This window comes from Rhinatrema bivittatum, chromosome 9 (genome assembly GCF_901001135.1).
Source record: "Rhinatrema bivittatum chromosome 9, aRhiBiv1.1, whole genome shotgun sequence".
In the NCBI taxonomy this organism is placed as follows: Eukaryota; Metazoa; Chordata; class Amphibia; order Gymnophiona; family Rhinatrematidae; genus Rhinatrema; species Rhinatrema bivittatum.
The window spans coordinates 33831706-33852231 of record NC_042623.1 but is presented as its reverse complement, the minus strand read 5'-3'; the positions used below and the strand labels follow the sequence as shown (position 1 = coordinate 33852231).

Here is a 20526-nt window from a genome sequence, read left to right as displayed (position 1 = left end):
AGTTTTACTTTCTCTATCTCCGCCTGCTGGCACGGATGAATAAACCCAGAAGTCTGGATTGACCCGGTATCTACAGGGAACTGCCAGATTTCAGCTGAAATGGAGTCAGAGGCCCCACCAGTTTAGGGAGTCTGGTCGTCTGCCAGGAATGGAACTTGGCATGTTCTGATACCTCTTCCCCAAAACAGGCGAGTTCAGAAACTACTGGTCACTGTGGACATCTAGATAATCTCTTGGTAGGACAAGCATGTTGACTCACAAGGTCATGTTGTCCACAACTGGCATGCTGCCACTAGTGCATAGCTTATCTCATATCAACAAAAACTGAATTTGTGGGGGAGAGGGGAAGAAGAGGACTTTGATGCTGCTAACATCATTCACTCTGTGTCTGGAGAATATAGAGTAAACTCCCACCTTGAACCGCTCCGTGAGAGGTGACCTTCCTTTAGCCTACACACTAAGCCTGACGAGCCCACCTCTTCCACCAGAAAAGAAGGTCTGTCACTTAATGCCTTAGTGCTACCCCAAATACCCACTCAGGGTTAAGATCCTGACAAGCATAGCTCAAACACTCCTGTACCTATGCATGTGACTTATGCAGGCAACCTCCCACCTGCCAATTAGGTTCCTTTTGCCTCCGGGCAAATACCCTTCCCTACAAGCTAGTGCCACCAAGACCCCACAACACCCAATAGTCACACAGTTACTAGAAATATGCCTACAGGCCAAATATACAAAAATTGCTGTGATCATTGATCAGTCATAGTCAGTCATAGTGTTAACAGTTTATTTAATAAAAAAAAAAAAAAAAAGAGAGAGAGAAAGTAAACTGAGAACGTTATAACCAGCAAACAAACTGATTATATAATAAACCCTGCCATTCAAGATTCATTAACTATCCAGTGCCTGGGAAAGCTCCAGTAACAATGTCTACAGGATACTATTCAGAAGTGGGACAGGGTCCTGACAAAGGTCTGGTCAACTGTGCCATTCAGTAAGTCCTGACTAATTCTGGCAAATTATGGGCTAGGTTTCTCTGGAACTGCTGTTGCAGAACCAGTCCTAGCCCAGGAATAGCTTCCTAACCAATAATGTTGCTTAACCTTAAAATACTCACAGAACATTGTAATATTACAGCTTCCTGGAGAAATGCAGGAAATGCCTCCATTTTGAATCAGTGGGGCAAGTTTAACCTCCTTCAGAGTCCTGACTGACACAAAGGAGAGTTTCCCAGCTGCCAGAAATTGCAGAATATTGCAGAAATCAGAAAGTCACTTGTAGGGAAGGCAGTTCTCATTGGGGAAATACACAGATAACAGGGCAAAATAAGGAATCTCAATAGGCATAAAGTTCCCTATTTCGCCAGAATGAAAAAGTCATGGAGATAGAGGAAAGGAAGACACACGACACAGAAATCTTACATTGGGAGTCTGCTCCTTCCTCATATCCACGTTAGATTTGCTTGGGTCTTGAATATCATCCAAATTCAGGAACTACAGGGATGATGAAACAAATGTCTGAGGAGCCAACACTACAAGGACACTGGAGAGTGGTGAGGAAAGGCAGCTAGCAACATAGGAACACCAGTTGCAGAGATACCCATGGAAGTGAGCAGAACAGGGACACAATAAGATAGGTGAGGGAGATTCTCTAATCAACACAGCACAGGAACAATCCACAGGGGAAGACCAGAGGTTGCCAGGAGCACAGGGCCACCTGAAATCCTCAACCACTTACATTGAGATTTCTACACCTATGTCACATTTGAACCATAATACAAAACTGCTGCAGTTAATAAAACTTCATGCTGTTTTACTCTATTAGTTGAGAACTAAGATTACTAATGTTTGTCTGGGGCTTTCTCAAAAACTGTGAAAGAATGGCAGAGCACCTACAAGCCACAATACTCCAAATGACAACCTTTACAGTAATTATAATGTGAAAGCTGTGTAAGAAGGGCTGGCCCCAAGGCAGTGCAGTGCAATGCCATAGAGGACCTGGGTTCAATTCCTGGGTCAAATCTTCTGCTCCCTAGGACATCCAAGGCTGAGGATGAAATGGAGGCAGCAATTGCAGCCCTTGGGGGGAGGGAATTCTAATTATCATGCAACAGCAACACCCAGTGGCTGGATTTAAGGCATAAGATCGCAGGATTCTGAAAGAAAAAGCATTTAATGCGTGCTCTTTGGCTGAGCACCGTCACTGAATTGATTGGGTTAAGTGAGTCAGGAGGGGATATAAAAACAGAGGGAAAAAGATCCTTGAGTAGTTGCAAATAAAGGCTCATAGCATTAGATCCCAAGCCTGGTTTAGCTTGAGCTGGAAGCCCAATGAAGCAAAAGAAAACTGCCAGGCCAAAAAACACAAACACACCTATGTGGTAAAGGTTGTTCAAGATAAAATGAAGAGAGTGACTCAAATTTATAGGTACAATGACAACCTTACTGGACAATTTGCTTTAATTAAAAAAAAAAAAAAAAAAGTACATCAAGACTATATGACCTGTTCTACTTTCTATTCTTTCCATTTTCCAATCACTTCTGGACATTCCCAGATCCCACTTTTTGCTGTTTTCAGCTTCTTCTCCCTCAAAGCCAGGGGCCAATTTACCAATAGGCTTTGGGTAGCCACCCTGCTATGAGAGTCACTTATTTTACATCAGCTGCAGTGCTATGCCATCTTGTGTGTGTGTGGGGGGGGGGGGGGGGGCAGGTGTGCAGATGGCTATCTACATGCCTAAGGGCAGCTGAGGGTATAAATCTGCCACTGCCCAAAGCTAAGCACAAGGGAGAACTTCCGCTGCCTCACCTCTTCCTCTTCCTGTCGTCTTAATGAAGATGCATCTTGATCCACACCATCTACTCCAACTGATGTTGGTTGGCGATCCCGTCTATAGGAAAAGAAATTAAAATGACAGATTCTTATACGATGCTCCAGTATTTCCCTCTTCTCTCCATTCTCTTTCACATATCGGTCAGGTGCTACAATGGACTTTCTACCTGCTGCCCCCCCACCCCTTCCCCCCGGTTGACAGTATGGCTTGATATGTATGCCTAAGTCTGAGACCAACATGGAGACTATGATTGACCCAGAATCCTCTGCTGCCTTGGCCTGCTTGCAGTTCTGGCCATGGGAACCTTAAATGCCCTATTGACCCTAATTTGGAGAAATTCCAGGAGACATCTGGACAGCAGCAGGAGCTGTCAAAAACTTATGGAGGGTCATGGGGTCACAAAAAAGCAGAAGGAAAAGTTCTGAATCTCACAGGCTAACGTTTCAACTATGGTGGCACCAGTGAAACCAGAGTCTTGGAAATCTCCCAGAGGGTGAAAAGCTCACAGGAGAAAGGACTAATAGAAGATTGGTGTAAACATCCGGCAAGTAGACCCCACTTTGAGATAATTTGGGAAAGGGGATCAGGGTAATATAGGTCTAATTCATCTTGTTTTGATATGAGAAACTGTATGTGATACTCCCATAGGTTCATGCAACTTAGGGATTATTGCATGTTTTACCTATAAAAAGCAGCACTCACTACTGTACCTCCCAAGGGTACCTGTATTTTTTTAAGGATATGCAATAAAAATTAATATGATTCTACAAAATCTGGTATGGTAGCCTCGTGTCCGTGAAGAAGCGCCTTAAGTGTGATTTAGCGCTTAACCGGCTCTTGTGCAGGTCATTATGTGTCACTAAAACCTTCAGCAGAATATCCCTCAGGAGTGGAGTTTCATAAGTTACAGGATGTTCAGGACGCAATTAAAAGGCAAGAAGTCCACTGTCTTAAGTATGTATGTATTCACTGGCCCTGTGCTAGAACTTACAAGTTCCACAAGCACAGAGCATTAAACTCAAAAGAAGGGAAAACTATTTTAAACAATTATAGGAAGTCTAGAGGAAGCATGAGAAGATACTTATTTGCTGGAAAGATGATTGATGCCTGGCAGAGCCAAAAGGACTGGGGGGGCGGCTGTCCCAGGCATCAAGCCAAGGGGGCGTCATCTGCAAGGTTACTTTACCTACAGGCTTAAGTACCCAAGGCTCTTCTCCCATGACTGTACTGGCAGTGCCCAAAATCTCAAGCAGAGAATAGCCCTCTGCTTCCTACTCCAGCCCCTCTCCTCTCAAGCAACATGCAGGGAACTGGATGGGAATGGATATGAGCCTGGAATAGACAGAGCACAGTGCACAGCAGAGAAGAAGCCTCCCTAATTCAGCCTCCTTTGCTCTCCCCTCTCCCTCCTATCTGCAGGAAACTGGAGAGGACATCAGAACAGAGAAGAATACCGTTTCTCTCTGCATATTTCTAATTTGTGATCTTTATTCTGTATTTGGTGAGGGTCTATGCTCTGTATGTGTGACGGAGGTGACGTATTCTGCTAGTGTTTAGGTTCTGTGTAGGGATCTGCAGTAATCCCACTAGAAGGGGCATTGCTGTTTTAGGCCCAGGTGGAATACTTGCAGTATTTACCTTTTCATGTAGAGTTAGTGCTGTTTGAGTTTTGGGAGCTGTGTTGGTATGGCAGGCTTGCTATAGACTTTCTGAGTGACTTTTTGCAGGGTTTTGTGTTTCTTCACAAAGCAATGGAGAGACTTTGTGTCACTGTAACTGAAGTGACAACATAATTTGAATGTTTTCCCTATAATGAGTACTAAGGAAAAAATTGTATTCAGCCCAGCCAGCCATTTCAGAGATTATCTTCATAAGAACATAAGAAATTGCCAAGCCCAGCATCCTGTTTCCAACAAAGGCCAAACCAGGCCACAAGAACCTGGCAATTACCCAAACACTAAGAAGATCCTAAGCTACTGATGCAATTAATAGCAGTGGCTATTCCCTAAGTAAACTTGATTAATAGCTGTTAATGGATTTCTCCTCCAAGAACGTATCCAAACCTTTTTTCAAACCATTATTATTATTTTGAACTTTTATATACCGACATTCATGTGGCAAGATACATATCATATCGGTTTACAGTGGAACACAATATTGCAACAAGCATTACATAGAACCGGGGTTACATAGAACTGGGAGAAACAATGAATAAAACTGGGGTTAGAATTAGTGGCTGTTAACCAAAGAGACACTTGGAGAACGAAGCATCAATTAAGCAAGAAACTATACATCAACACCAGAGAAATTTAAAATAAATATACGTAGGGATAAAATAAATAAAGGTGCAAGAAAAGCCTGTGAAGGGAGTCATAGTAAAGTTCGTAGTGTTGTGTTACTGGTAATGTTCGTCAGGTTATGGATAAGCTTGTTTGAGTGGTATGGTAAAGGTAATGTTCGTCTGGTTATGGAAAAGCTATTTTGAATAGCCAGGTTTTGAGTTTCTTTTTGAAAGTCAGTGGGCAAGATTCTTGCCGGAGTTCTGGAGGAAGAGCATTCCAATGAGAGGGCCCAGCGGTGGATAAGGCGCGCTTCCTTAAGGCATTCTTTACCGGAGGGGCATAGAGAGTGCCTTTGTAAGCAGATCTAATCGGTCTAGAGGATTCATGGAGACGTAGAGATAAGATGAGATCAAGAGGTGTTAGATTGTGCATGGCTTTATAGTTTATCATAAGGACTTTGTAGAGAATTCTAAATTTGATGGGAAGCCAGTGTAAGTTGCGAAGTATGGGCGTGATGTGCTCTCTTCTATTGGAGGTGGACAGGATCCTAGCGGCGGAGTTCTGGACCATCTGGATGGGTTTGATAGTGTTTGCTGGAAGACCTAGGAGGAGCGAATTACAGTAGTCTATTTTTGAGAAGATTATGGATTGAAGCACCGTGCAGTAGTCATGGAAATGGAGGAGGGGTTTCAACTTTTTCAATACTTGAAGTTTGAAGAAACAGTCTTTTGTGGTGGTATTGATAAATTTTTTTAGGTTGAACTGTTTATCCAGAATAACACCAAGATCTCTGACGTGCAGGGAGATGTTAATTTGAGAGGAGATTGGTATATTGTTTAGGCCATACTTGTCGTCAAGTGATATAAGGATCTCTGTCTTATTGGTGGTTAAGGACTAGGTTAAGGCTGGAGAGGAGGCGGTTGATTGATTGAAGGCAGGTGTTCCAAAAGCTGAGGGTTTTGGAAAAGGATTCCATGATAGGGATTAGAACCTGCACGTCGTCAGCGTATATGTAGTGTGTTAGCTTCAGGTTTGCCAGAAGGTGGCAGAGCGGGAGAAGGTAAATGTTGAAGAGCGTGGGAGAGAGGGAAGAACCTTGCGGGACTCCCAGGGATGAGCTGACGGGGGGGGATTCTTTGTTGTTAATTTTGACCTTATAGCATCTATTATTGAGGAAAGACTTGAACCATCTGTGAGCCGTCCCAGTGATACCAATGGCCGTGAGGCGATCTAATAGTATTGCGTGGTTCACTGTGTCGAAAGCCGCGGATAGATCGAGAAGAGCAAGGAGGTATGGTTGTTTCTTTTCCAGGCTGAGGATGATAGAGTCTGAGAGGGAGATTAATAGTGATTCTGTATTTAGTGATTTTCGGAATCCGAACTGTGCTGGGGTTAGAATCTTGTGCGAGTCCAGGTATTCAGATAGTTGCTTGTTAACGATTTTTTCTAGAATTTCGCAATAAATGGTAGGTTGGCTATCAGACGGAAGTTGGCGGTATCAGCTGGAGACAAGTTTGGTTTTTTTAGCAGCGGTTTGAATATCGCAATCTTAAGGGCATCTGGTACTAGCCCTTGAGCAAGAGAGCAATTAATGATTTCTGAGATATGCTTCACAACGATTTTTGGGATGGAGATGAGGAGATTTGATGGTATTGGGTCCAAGGGACGAGAGGATGGTTTAAGTTTCTTGAGCAAGATTTAAATCTCCAACGAGAATGTGGACTCGAATGATTCAAGTCTGGAGTTTTGCTGAATAGTGGTGTTATAAGGGAGATGTGATTGGTTATTATTGGAGATCAGCAGCGCTACCAGGTTGGAGATTTTTTTATCGAAGTAAATAGCTAGTTCTGTAGCTTTGGTTTCCGCTTGGTCGTCGGGAATAGATGGAGGGGCAGTTTTTGTAAGGGATGAGACGTACGAGAACAGGGCTTTGGAGTCAAAGAAGAAGTGGTGGATTTTTTGGGCGAAGAAGTCTCTCTTAGTTCAGAGGATCGTATTCCTGTAACGGTGCATGGTATCTTTGTAGGCGGCTTGCGTCTCTGAGGACGGGTTTTTTCGCCATCTGTGTTCTTTTCTTCTTAGGTCTTGTTTTAGGGATTTCAATTGTGGTGTGAACCAAGGTTTTCTGTTGTCAGGGTTCAGGTGTATTACTTTAGTAATTTTAGGGCAGGTAAGATCTGCTACTTTGTTGGTTATTTTGAACCACGAGGTGGTGGCCGCCTCTGCATCTGCGAGATCAAGGCGATCTAATTCTTTCGATAGGTGGGCGCTGAGGTTGTCTAAGGAGCACAGTTTCCTGAATTGTATCGTGGACTTGTGATATGGTTGTGGTGTGGTTTTGGGGATGTCTAGGGTCGTAGTAATCAGTTGATGATCTGACCAAGGGACAGGAGTGCAGAGCGGTTTGGAAGCTAGGGTGAGTCCTTGGTTCAGGAATATTAGATCCAGCGTGTGTCCAGCTTTATGAGTGGGACCGTCTATTATTTGTTTGAAACCCAAGTATTTGAGTGATGAGAGTAAAGTTTCGCAGTTGGAGGATAGAGGAGAAGAGTCAACGTGTAAGTTGAAGTCTCCCAATATTATGGCTGGAGAATCGCAGTTAATATGTTTGGCAATGTGTTCAATGAGGTGTGAGGGGTCTGAATCTAGGAGCCCTGGGGGGGGCATAAATTAAGCATATTTGGAGTTGGGAGGATTTGAAGAGAGCGAATTCCAGATTTGCTGCCGAGTCTGAGAATTGGAGAGCTAGTCTTAGATCTTTTTTTGCCATTAAGAGTAGGCCTCCTCCTCTTTTTTTGGGTCTAGGGATTGAGTAGATGTCGTATATCTGAGTGGGAAGTTGGTTGGTTAGTACTGTGTCCGTGGGTTTCAACCAAGTTTCTGTAATTGCACATATGTCGGGTTTGGCATCCAAAAGATAATAGTTGATAATATGGGGGGGGGGTTTTGTGAGAGATTGGGCATAGAAGAGGGTGAGTGAGAATAAAGAGAGGCCCAGTAGTTGAGTGAGAGGGGAGATCGTGATAGGGATCAATCTCTTGAGTTGAGTGTTAGGGACGGTGAAGGGTTTGGAGTTGTGTCTGAGGTGATTGAAGAAGATTGGGAAGGTCCACATCTTGGCTGGAGAGGGTCGGTGATTTCGCTGAGTGAGTCCGTAAGTGTCCGTCTGATGAGTGTCTATCCGTTGACTGAGTTAGGTCTGCTGAGTGTCTGACCGTTGATTTAGTTTGTTAGTAGAATCCATTGAGTGGTCTTTTGAATGAGTGAGACTATTGCGTGAGTCCGTTGTGCGACTTCACTGAATGAGTCCAGTGAGTGCGACCGCTGAATTTCTGACCGCTGAGTAAGCCGCTGAATGAGCCTTTGAGTTGATGACCGCTGAATGTGTCTGCTGTGTGAGACCGCTGTTAGTCTGTCTGATGCGTGAGTCTGCTAGAAGAGTGAGTCCGCTAGATGAGTCCTCAGGGTGTTACAGTCTGTAGGGTGGGTCTGCTGAAAGTCGGTTAGCTGAGTGGGGATAAAGGAGGAGAGATCTGGAAAACTGTGTCTGAGCAAATTAGAAGGTGTTAATGGATCGGCCGGATGGGAACTTGCGAGGAATAGTTAAAAAGGTGCGCACTAAGGGATGCAGAAAGGAGCAGGCCCCTTTGTCGCGCGCCTTTGGCGCGCGACACCAGGAAGACAGCAGGGATTTAAATGCCCCGTGGTCGCCGGCTCGTGATGTCACCGGAGCGCCTAGCTCCGGATTGGCTGGTGAAGAAGAGGAGCGGCATGTAGCCTGAAGATTTAGCAGCTAAGAAGAGGCGGAGCGGATCAGCCTCGTGGTCGGCGGGGGAGCCCATTGGAGGTAAGAGCAATTGATCAGGCCTTTCGAAAGACCCACCTGAAGAAAAGCGAGGACATCGGATACGGACGCTGACATAGGATCCACCCTACGATCCCTACACCAGTCCTCAAACACCGCCCAAACCCAAACGTAGGCTAAGGACGTAGACTGTTTCCTAGATCTCAACAAGGTGGCTATCACCGCATCCGAATACCCCTTATTAAGAACATAAGAAAATGCCATACTGGGTCAGACCAAGGGTCCATCAAGCCCAGCATCCTGTTTCCAACAGTGGCCAATCCAGGCCATAAGAACCTGGCAAGTACCCAAAAACTAAGTCTATTCCATGTAACCATTGCTAATGGCAGTGGCTATTCTCTAAGTGAACTTAATAGCAGGTAATGGACTTCTCCTCCAAGAACTTATCCAATCCTTTTTTAAACACAGCTATACTAACTGCACTAACCACATTCTCTGGCAACAAATTCCAGAGTTTAATTGTGCGTTGAGTAAAAAAGAACTTTCTCCGATTAGTTTTAAACGTGCCCCATGCTAACTTCATGGATATGATAGAGGTGTTGGAGAAGAGACGACTGAGGGGGGGATATGATAGAGGTGTTTAAAATCATGAGAGGTCTAGAACGGGTAGATGTGAATCGGTTATTTACTCTTTCGGATAGTAGAAAGACTAGGGGGCACTCCATGAAGTTAGCATGGGGCACATTTAAAACTAATCGGAGAAAGTTCTTTTTTACTCAATGCACAATTAAACTCTGGAATTTGTTGCCAGAGAATGTGGTTCGTGCAGTTAGTATAGCTGTGTTTAAAAAAGGATTGGATAAGTTCTTGGAGGAGAAGTCCATTACCTGCTATTAAGTTCACTTAGGAATAGCCACTGCCATTAGCAATGGTTACATGGAATGGACTTGGTTTTTGGGTACTTGCCAGGTTCTTATGGCCTGGATTGGCCACTGTTGGAAATGGGATGCTGGGCTTGATGGACCCTTGGTCTGACCCAGTATGGCATTTTCTTATGTTCTTACTATCCGAAAGAGTAAATAACCGATTCACATCTACCCATTCTAGACCTCTCATGATTTTAAACATCTCTATCATATCCCCCCTCAGTCGTCTCTTCTCCAAGCTGAAAAGTCCTAACCTCTTTAGTCTTTCCTCATAGGGGAGTTGTTCCATTCCCCTTATTTTGGTAACCCTTCTCTGTACCTTCTCCATCGCAATTATATCTTTTTTGAGATGCGGCGACCAGAATTGTACACAATATTCAAGGTGCGGTCTCACCATGGAGCGATACAGAGGCATTATGACATTTTCCGTTTTATTCACCGTTCCCTTTCTAATAATTCCCAACATTCTGTTTGCTTTTTTGACTGCCGCAGCACACTGTACCGACGATTTCAATGTGTTATCCACTTTGACACCTAGATCTCTTTCTTGGGTTGTAGCACCTAATATGGAACTGATGGCCACCGCTCAGAACGCATTCTTCAAGCGTTTCCTCTCAAAAGCGATCCGCGTCCTCCAAACAAATGGGACCTTGACGGAGGAGAGCCACAGACCCTTGAAAACGAAGGGGAGGTTCCACTGCTAAGTGGAGTAGATCCGCATACCAAGGCCGCCGCGGCCAATCCGGCGCCACCAGAATCACGCCCGACGAATGCAGCTCTATCCGCCGAAGGAGGAAACACATACAGTAACACGTCTGTGAGCCAGGGAAGCACCAGCGCATAGACGCCTTCGGCCCCTCGCTCTCTCCGTCGGCTGTAAAAGCGTGGAGCCTTTGCGTTCTGAGCGGTGGCCATCAGATCCATGTGTGGCGGTCCCCACCTTTTGCAGATGAGGTGATAAGCATCCTCCGCCAGCTCCCATTCTCCTGGATCCAGATGATGACGGCTAAGGAAGTCCGCTTGGATATTGTCGACTCCGGCGATGTGAGACGCCGCAATGTTGCTGAGATTCTGCTCCGCCCAGCCCATCAAGCGTTGCACCGCCTCCGCCACTAGCTGGCTCCTTGTCCTGCCTTGGCGATTGATGTACGCCACGGTAGTTGCGTTGTCCGACAACACTCTGACCGCCTTCCCCCGAATCAGCGGGAGGAAGGATTGCAGAGCTAGTGTTACCGCCCTGGTCTCCAAGCGATTGATGAACCATCGTGACTGAGCCCTGGACCACTGTCCCTGCACCGAGCGTCCAAGACAGAACGCTCCCCAGCCAGAGAGACTGGCGTCCGTCGTGACTACTGTCCAGTTGAGCATGAGCAGGGAAACTCCGCACGTCAGATGGGCCGAATCAAGCCACCAGTGAAGACTGGCCCTCGCCTGGTCCGTGAGCGGGAGGTGGAATTCTTCCAACACCGGCTTCCATCGGGAGAGCAATGCTGATTGCAATGGACGTAGATGAGCAAAAGCCCAGGGAACCAAAGCTAGCATTGATGCCATAGAGCCTAAAACCATCTGAGGAATCTGTAGGGACAATAAACATCTCACTTGCCTCTGAAGCTTGCACACACGCTCCTTGGAGAGAAACACCTTGCCCTGCTTCGTGTCGAATAGCGCTCCCAGATACTCCAAGGACTGGGTGGGGTCCAAGCGACTCTTGGCGAGATTGACCACCCATCCGAGGGAGCGCAAGAGCTGTAGGACTCTGTCGACCGCCTGCCGACACCGTATTTGGGACTTGGCACGAATCAGCCAATTGTCCAAGTAGGGGTGCACCAGATACCCCTCCCTCCGGAGCTGAGCTGCCACCACTACCATCACTTTGGTAAAAGTGTGGGGAGCGGTGGCGAGACCGAAGGTAAGAGCTCTGAATTGGTAGTGCCTGCCCAGAATGCAAAACCTGAGGAATCTCTGATAGTACGGCTGAATACCTATATGAAGGTACGCTTCCGTGAGGTCCAACGAAGCCAGGAATTCTCCTGGATGAACCGAGGCTACCACCGACCGAATCATCTCCATTTTGAAGCGTGGAATGCGAAGACACCTGTTGACCCCTTTCAAGTCTAAAATTGGTCTGAACGTGCCCTCCTTTTTTGGTACGATGAAGTAAATGGAGTACCGGCCCTCGCGTTGTTGCCCCGGAGGCATGGGGGTTATTGCGCCCAGGTCCTCCAGGCGCCGAAGAGTTTCCCTCACCGCTACACACTTCTCCTGGCCCTTGCAGGGTGACACGAGAAACTTGTCTGCGGGAATCTGTGCAAAATCTAAAGCGTAACCTTGACTTATCACTCTGAGGACCCACTGGTCCGATGTTATTTTGGTCCATTCCTCGGAAAAAAGCGCCAACCTGGCTCCTACGCTTGGCACGACCGACGGGATCTGCCGCGAGGAATGGACCGTGCGCGTTTCATTGGGAAGCCTTAGACCCCGTTCCTGACGAGGGTCCACCTTGCCTCCCAAACTTTTTCCCACGAAAGGACTGAGGCCACGAAGACGACCTGGAGGAGCCGGAATGGTAAGAGGAACCTGACGATCTCTGCGGACGCGACCTTCTACTCTCCCGGAACCGGGACCTATTGGAGAAAGAGGTCAGAGACCTGGGCCTGTCCTCAGGCAGATTAAAAGCCTTGTTTTCTCCGAGCGACAGCATCAGGTCATCCAGCTGTTTACCAAACAACATCTTCCCTTTAAACAATAGCGAGCCAAGGTGAGCCTTAGAAGACCCATCCGCCGCCCAATTGCGTAGCCAGAGGAGACGGCGTGCGGAAACCGCAGAAACCATGGCTCTGGCTGACGTCCGCAGCAGGTCATACAAAGCATCCGCGCTGTAAGCGATCACCGCCTCTAAATGATCCGCCTGCGCAGATTCCTCTTCCGAGAGACCTGCAATGGCCTGGAGCACCTGTGCCCAGTGCAGGCCCGCCCGCAGGGCGAAATTACTACAAATAGCTGCGCGGACCCCCAGAGCCGAAACCTCAAAAACCTTTTTAAGTTGCAGCTCCAGCTTCCTATCCTGTATATCCTTGAGTGCTGTGGCCCCTGTGACCGGGATCGTCGACCTCTTCGTTACTGCCGACATCGCTGCGTCCACTCTGGGAAGGCGAAGGAGCTCCAACGCGTCCTCTGGCAGCGGATACAGCTTATCCATAGCCTTACTCACTTTCAGGCTCAACTCCGGGGTATCCCATTCCCGGAATAGAATGTCCGACGCCGAGAAGTGGAACGGGAAAGCTACTGCCAGACCCGTAAGGCCCAACAGCACCGGGTCTATTTTGGCCCCCAGCCGGGACTCCACCGGTGGAGCATCCACACCAAGCTCCTGAAGAATGGCAGGAATAAGCGGTGCCAGTTCATCCTTCCTAAACAAGCGAACCACCTTCGGGTCATCACCATCCACCGCTGGCGTTCCCTTGCCGGTACCGGGCTGGACTGGCCCCTCTCCATCCGCCCTGTCGGCCCCCCCAGGGACCCTACGGGCGGGTCCGCCTCATCCGATGACGTAGATTCGGTGTCCGTGTCCTGAGGGATACCCCGCAAAGGGCGCTTCTCCTTAGACGGGTCTGAGGTTCTCCGGGACCTATCCCTAGATTTCCTCTTCCAGGACCCCGACTGCCCGTCCGAGCCCCCCCGATGCCAACTTCTTACCCGCCTTCCGTGTGAAGATTTTATGCTTCAGCACCTTGCGCAGAAGAAGCGCAAAATCCGATGAAAAAGAAGCCTCCGAACCCGAAGATGCCTCCTCCAAACTATCTTCCACCGGAGATGCAGCCCCCCCCGGAGGGCCGCTGCTGCGGGGAAAGCGCAGAAGGCATGCCGCCATTACCAGCAGCCAGCCGCGTGGCCTCCCGAACTGCCCCCAAAATGGCCGCCGTTCCCTCACTGAGCGGGAACGGCTCAACACTGCCTTCCCCGTTCTGCCCGGCACACGGCGGCGATCGCACCGGCCGAGACCGGCCTCCCCGACCGGCCTCAGACGGCCCCTCGCCACCCGAAACACAATTCGAACAAATGCCATCGCGCGGCAGGAAGATCCCCTCGGCATCCGCCGCCCTGCCGAAGCGCCAAACAATTTAAAATTTAGATTAATTAAATGCCCCGAACGGCGAAGGAGACGAAGACGGAGAGTCGGCGAGGCAAAGAAAAAAACCAAACACTTTTTTTTTTTTTTTTTACTTGCCACCGCTGTCCCTGGTCCTGACACTCCTGCTCCAGCGGGGGTGAGTGAACCGGGCTCCCCGGTGTCACCCCCGATGCTGCTACCAGAAGAAGACCAGGTCCTCGACCCTTAGCAGCGGCCTCAACCAGGGGGGGGATGGTCCCCTCAAAACCCCCCTGGGAGGCTCCCAGGACGAGGGAGTCTTCTTACTTTTTTTTTTTTTTTTTAAACTTCTACCAAACAATCCCTGACTAACTAAAACACCAATCCAATGCTACCCAGGGATCCCAGAGGCTGTGGGTGAACCTGCCCCACCTGCTGGAGACAGAGTAAGACTGAGGGGCTGTGGGTGGCGCCTTGCTATATGTAGGGGATCCCGACAGGTCTTGCTCTGTCTCCATCTGCTGGTGCGGAGTCACAACCCAGCAGATGGAGACAGATGGTGTCTGGACTGATCCGGGTACGTACAGGGAACAGGAATTTAAGTTTCTTCAGCTATTGCTGCTGCTGCAGAAATCTCTCAGCACTGCAGGATAAGAAGCATAGAAAAGAGGAGAGACAGAAAGAGGGACGGAGCGGGGGCTGCCGCTTGGCAGGAGTAAAAAGAAGAGCCAAAGAAGGGACTAATTGGGGGGGGGGGGGGGGCGGGTCATAAAGAGAGAGAGGAGTGCTACTGTTGGCAGAATGGTGGAGGAGAGGTGACTCCTGCTGCTGGGCAGGGGTAGGTGAGGTGAAAGGGGGATATAAGACAAGTAGTGGGGAGAGAGAAAGAGGAAGACCTAGGGCAAGAGGTAGGGCGAGATGCAGGGTAAGAAATGAGGAAAGAGGGGGGACTCAGGGTACAGAATGAATTGAGGTGATGTAGGGCAAGATATGGGGGAGAAATAGGAGGGTTCAGGGCACAAAGTGGAGTGGTAGAGGGGAAGAGAAAGGGGCGTGCTTTGCTGACGATGCCACTACTATAAGGACAACAAAAAACCATATATAGTGACATATATTTTCAATCTTTATTACATTGGAAAAATTACAACAAACTGTATTTAAATATTTAACATATTACCCGCAAAAATATGCATCTAAAAATTCTCCCTCCATTCATACATACTTCAAACCTTTTTTCATAAAAATGTCTCAATCTTCTCAGATTAAGTCATACACACATACAAGAACTTCTTTACAGTACATTATAAATTTTTGAATACAAACTGTTAAATAAGCAGAGAAAATCCTATTACATAAATCCTATTACATAAATTATTGTTCGAACAATAATTTATGTAATAGGATTTATGTAATAAATTGTTCGAACAATAATTTATGTAATAGGATTTATGTAATAGGATTTTCTCTGCTTATTTAACAGTTTGTATTCAAAAATTTATAATGTACTGTAAAGAAGTTCTTGTATGTGTGTATGACAATCTGAGAAGATAGACAATTTTATGAAAAAAGGTTTGAAGTATGTATGATGTATGAATGGAGGGAGAATTTTTAAATGCATATTTTTGCGGGTAATATGTTAAATATTTAAATACAGTTTGTTGTAATTTTTCCAATGTAATAAAGATTGAAAATATATGTCACTATATATGGTTTTTTGTTGACAGTTTTGTGATATAATTAAAATAGCCACAATAATCATAACTACTATAAGGACAGCTGTGCCTTTGTTCTAAAGAAGAAAGTGCCGTCTCGGAGCAGACACTGGTATATCTTCCCCGGGCACAGCAAACGCTGGTCCCAATTCTGGTGCCTAGAGTGGCCTACCAGTAGAGAGAGTGGCAAACAAAGACAAGACGGAATTTGGAAACGCTTGGGACAAAGACAGCACGGTGATGAGCGACTCGTAGGGGTAACAAGTAGAAAAAATACCAGAGAAACATGCTTGGGACAGCTGTGGAGAGTGGTGGTGGAAGAAGGGTTGAGGGTTGGGGTGGGCAGTTGGTGCTAGTTTGGGCAATGGAAGTGCTGATTTTCTGCCTTGTCTGTTGACCTGGACATTTTTTTTTTTTTTTTTTTTTTTAACTGTAACCAATTGCTTCCTGTTTCCCACTGTAGCTGGAAATGAAGGTGGAGGCCACCAATAGCCCCAGTCTGGTACCTGTTTCTTTAGAAAAACCACCATTCGCAATGGGAATTTGTATTTTTATGTATCCAAGGTGGTAGATAACCAGAGAGAAAATCTTATATATCTGGGCAAACTGGATGGACCAACTGGTTTTTATCTGCCATCATTTACTATATATATGTTACTATGTACTGTATTTTAAGCTTCAGGTAAACTTTATTATAGATAAACAAAAAAGTGGTGGGTTAATTCCACTTACTAGTTACAATGGATGGCATGATACATGCTTTTTGCAGGGATATTTTTGTTTAAATAAAGTCTGCAAACAATTCCTTGGAATTTTTTCTCTTTAAAGAATTAAGAAAAATAAAGTAAAAACATTTTAAAAAATGTCTGGGATTTTTGGTTTAAAAAGTATTTATCAGGCTATCCATTGTTGCTAGTAAGTAGAGTTAACTCACATTCTTTTGGATTATTAATTCTACCTTGAAATGTGGATTTTTGCCTTTATTTGTTTTTATAAATATTATAGGATCTGAAATGCTTCAAGAAAACAATGAATTCTGGGTCTTCCTATGTTCCTATGAGGGTCATTTTCAAAAGCTATTTATTCAGGTACTTAGGTTATCTAAAATTTTCCTACCCCTTCCCAGATCAAACGAAAATGCAGAGTTCAATCAGCAATGAGAAAAGTAGGCAAGCTCAGAGGTATGGTTAGACTGGGGAAGGAAACAATGCAGGCAATCTTGCATTTTTCAAAACTATGCACATTCATGGCATTGGGCGCCCAAGAGAAGTGGTTATGCCTGATTAGGAAAACAGACGCTCAATTAATGCGCATCCATTTTCCTAACCTGAATGCAGGCACATTTTTTTTTCATGCTGTTTCTTGTGGTTCCTCCTACTCAGTATCAGGATGATACTAAGTAAGAGGATGATACTAAGTAAGAGGAACCACAAAAAAAAGCTGTATTTTGGGCTTTTTTTGTGGCTTTGTGATGGGGGGGGGGGGGTTTTAGACAGCTCACAGCAAATAAGACTTAATGCTAGCCCTGGGGCTGGTGTTTAGTTTTCCGTATTAAAACGTGCACATCGGGTGCACAGTGATTTTTTTCATCAGGGGGTAATAGCCTCATCTACATGCATTTACATATGATGAACGCTATTAGCTACTTGCTGGTTTGGATGCACATTTTGGACACGCTAATCCCCTTATTGCATCAGGTGTTAGAGCCTAGCGCGTCCAAAATATACATCCAAGAGCTCGTTAGCCTGTGCACCAGGCTCAGTGCATGATATAGTATCGGCCTATTTGTTTTTCAGGGAGAAAGCATCCGCAAATCTCTGTGGGAACTTCTTTTCCTAGGCAAGTTCACACATACTTTTCCCTTTGAATAAATGAATGTAATCCACTTTGAAGTGTCTGAAAGGCAAAATATAATCAAATACATAAAAATAAATAAAAACTTGCAAAGGAAAAAGTACCGACGTAGTTTTGAAAATTGCCCCCCTATATCAAGAGATGCAAAAATCAAGCAAGAGAATGAATTTGGGGGGGGGGGGGGAAATCAGGGTCAATATAAAGGCCTTTTTGTTATTATTGGGCTCAAAATATTTTCTCTGGCAGAGAAGAGACATCAGCATTATTCCCCTGAGAGCAACATCACTGCAGGACTGTGTGGTTAGCAGATGAGTATGGATATGCTAAACTTTGGGTTACTGTATCAGCTTGGACCATTTACCCCCAAGCCAGCAGATTCCTATATTTTCATAACCTGTAAACACAATACAAAAAGCATCAAAACACAAAAGGAGGAGGAAAGAGCAGGAAAGTCTTCCTTACTTTTTGTTAGAGATGATGTCCAGTGCCTGGTAAACCAGAGAATAAAGATACTCCACCTGTTAATGAGAAGCAATGCATTAGCAACATCTCAGAGACACAGAAGCAATTCACTTCAAACTTCAGCAACCTAGCTTTGGTTTGCTGTTTGTTCATCTCTTTCTGAAGTACCTTCATATAATCATAGGCAAGAAGAATCAGGAGGTGGAAAAATGTGTGGGAAGAGAGAGGAAAAAGAAAAAAAAAAAGGGGAACAACTAGAGTCCAGCCAGGTAAGGATTGAAGAAACCAAGCAAGTGAAGAAAAAGGCAAAAGAGAAAAGAAAAAAAAGACATACAGGAGGAGATAAGAGGGAACAAAGCATAACTGAGAGACGAGGAGTAAGAAGTTTCTGATAGGAAAATGTTTTTTTAGGCATTCATGAAAAACAATTTATATTTACAGAGCTAAATTTTAATTGTTTATGTGGACTATCAGTTTTTTCCTGTGGACCAAAAGAATTTGATGTCTCACTAACATGATGAACCGGGGGGGGGGGGGTGGGGGGTGGAAGGGGAGTCCTAAATTCAGAATTTCTTCTGATTTTGAAACTATGGAGGGGGAAGGGTTAAAAATGAGAAAAGGTCTCTAAATAGGTATGTTTTGTGCGTACCTTGACAAGCATGAATCTTATTTATAAACCAGAGTATACTGTTTACCATTTCAATCTATCAAAAGTACTAAGGATACTCTGCTTAATATTTGCATTGTGCCAAAGATATCACATCCTCTGAACTCCAGAAGGAGGCTATGTACAGGCAACATATCAAGGTGCACCTCTCAACGATGGGTTGCTATGACATTAGATATGGATTCTGTGGACTTATTACTTTCATGTGTTCATAAGCAAATGGAGAAATTACTTACCTGGTAATTTCATTTTCCTTAGTGTAGACAGATAGACTCAGGACCAGCGGGTTATACTCCCCTGCCAACAGATGAAGATGGGGAAAGCTGACGTCACAGTATATATACTCCTGCAGTGACCCCGGCCTGCCAATATTCTCTTCAAAAGCAACTGAGGACAGACTAGTAGAAAACTTGATTAAAAACAGGCAACCATAACTTCCTCAACCAACAAGAAACACTGAACTCACATAAGAATCTAGGTACCCCAATCTAGGGGCTGGATGAACACTTACCAGTAATCCCTTGGGACCTCGGTGCCCAACAGGAGGACTACTGACACACTCATGCAGCATCCGAGGGCAGGAAGTTGAGTTCATCTGTCTTCATTACGGAAAATGAAATTATCAAGTAAGTAATTTCTCCACTTCCTAGCATGTAGACAGATGGACTCAGGACCAGTGAGATGTATCAAAGCTACTCTCGAACAAGATGGGAGGCTGCCCACGGTCCAGTCAGTCAACACCGCACATGCAAAGGCTGCATCCTCCTGGGCCTGCACATCCAGATGATAAAACTTGGAAAAAAACTTGGAAAAAGTATGTAAGGGGGACCAATTGCAGCTCGGCAGATATTGACAGGAGATAACAATCTAACCTTCCATGACACTGCCTGAGCCCTAATGGAATGAGCCCGAACCTGCATAGGCAACAGCTTTTCAGCATCCACATTCGCAGCTGTGACCACTTCCTTAATCCAGAGAGCTATTGTTGCCTGCAAAGCTGGAGCGCCCTGCTTATTTCCACCATAGAGGACAAACAGGCAATCCGTCTTTCAGAAAGGTTCAGAAACCTCCAGATACTGCACAACAAGTCTCTTGACATCCAAGAGGAGCAGAAGGCGATACTCCTCCACATCCCTGACCTCATCCAGGGACGGCAAAGAAATGGACTGATTCAAATGAAATTTAGAGACCACTTTGAGCAAGAAGGATGGAACAGTAAGCAACTGTAACGCCCCTGGAGTCACCCAAAGGAACAGCTCTCAGCAAGGCAGGGCCTGCAGTTCAGAAATTCGATGAGCAGAACATATAGCTACCAGGAGCACTATCTTCAAGGTCAATAACTGCAAGGAAAGGCTACACAGCGGTCGGAACATAGGGCCAGCCAAGAAATCCAGCACCAAATTAAGAATCCACATTGGAACCAGTAACCTCAAGGGAGGTCTAAGATGCTTCACTCCCTTTAAAAAACAGGCCACATCAGAATGAGACGACAAGGAACCATCATTCACCAGGCCTCTGAAACAGGCAAGAGTCACAACCTGCACCTTCAAGGAATTAAAGGGCGAATCCTTTATTCAACCCATCCTGCAAAAAGTCCAGAATGAGTGGGATCTTAACTGAACGAAGAGCAACACTATACACCTCACACCAGGCCTCAATACTCTCCAAACCCACACATAGGCTAAAGAAGTGGAGAACTTTAGAGCGCGAAGTAAGATGGCAATCACTGCAGAAGAATATCCATGCTTCAACAGGCGAGCCCTCTCAAGGGCCAAAGCTTAAGTCAGATCCTCATGAAGATCTGGTCCCTGCTGTTACAGATCCATGTGCGGCGGAAGATGAAGGGAGTTCTCCCTCCAGGGGTCTTCGCAGATCTGCATACTATGGATGCCTGG

General features: G+C 45.8%; 1 protein-coding gene across 1 annotated transcript in view; it reads right to left on the bottom strand.

Moving 5' to 3' along the window:
• The window catches only part of NCAPH2 (non-SMC condensin II complex subunit H2), a 244419-nt gene that overhangs the window by 207172 nt on the left and 16721 nt on the right, over window positions 1–20526 (bottom strand). The window contains exons 4-6 of the mRNA XM_029615302.1: window positions 17965–18020; window positions 2809–2890; window positions 1422–1493 (exon numbers count right to left, since the gene is read on the bottom strand). Coding sequence (XP_029471162.1) covers window positions 1422–1493; window positions 2809–2890; window positions 17965–18020 — 210 coding nt within the window. The remainder of the gene's footprint in view (window positions 1–1421; window positions 1494–2808; window positions 2891–17964; window positions 18021–20526) is intronic.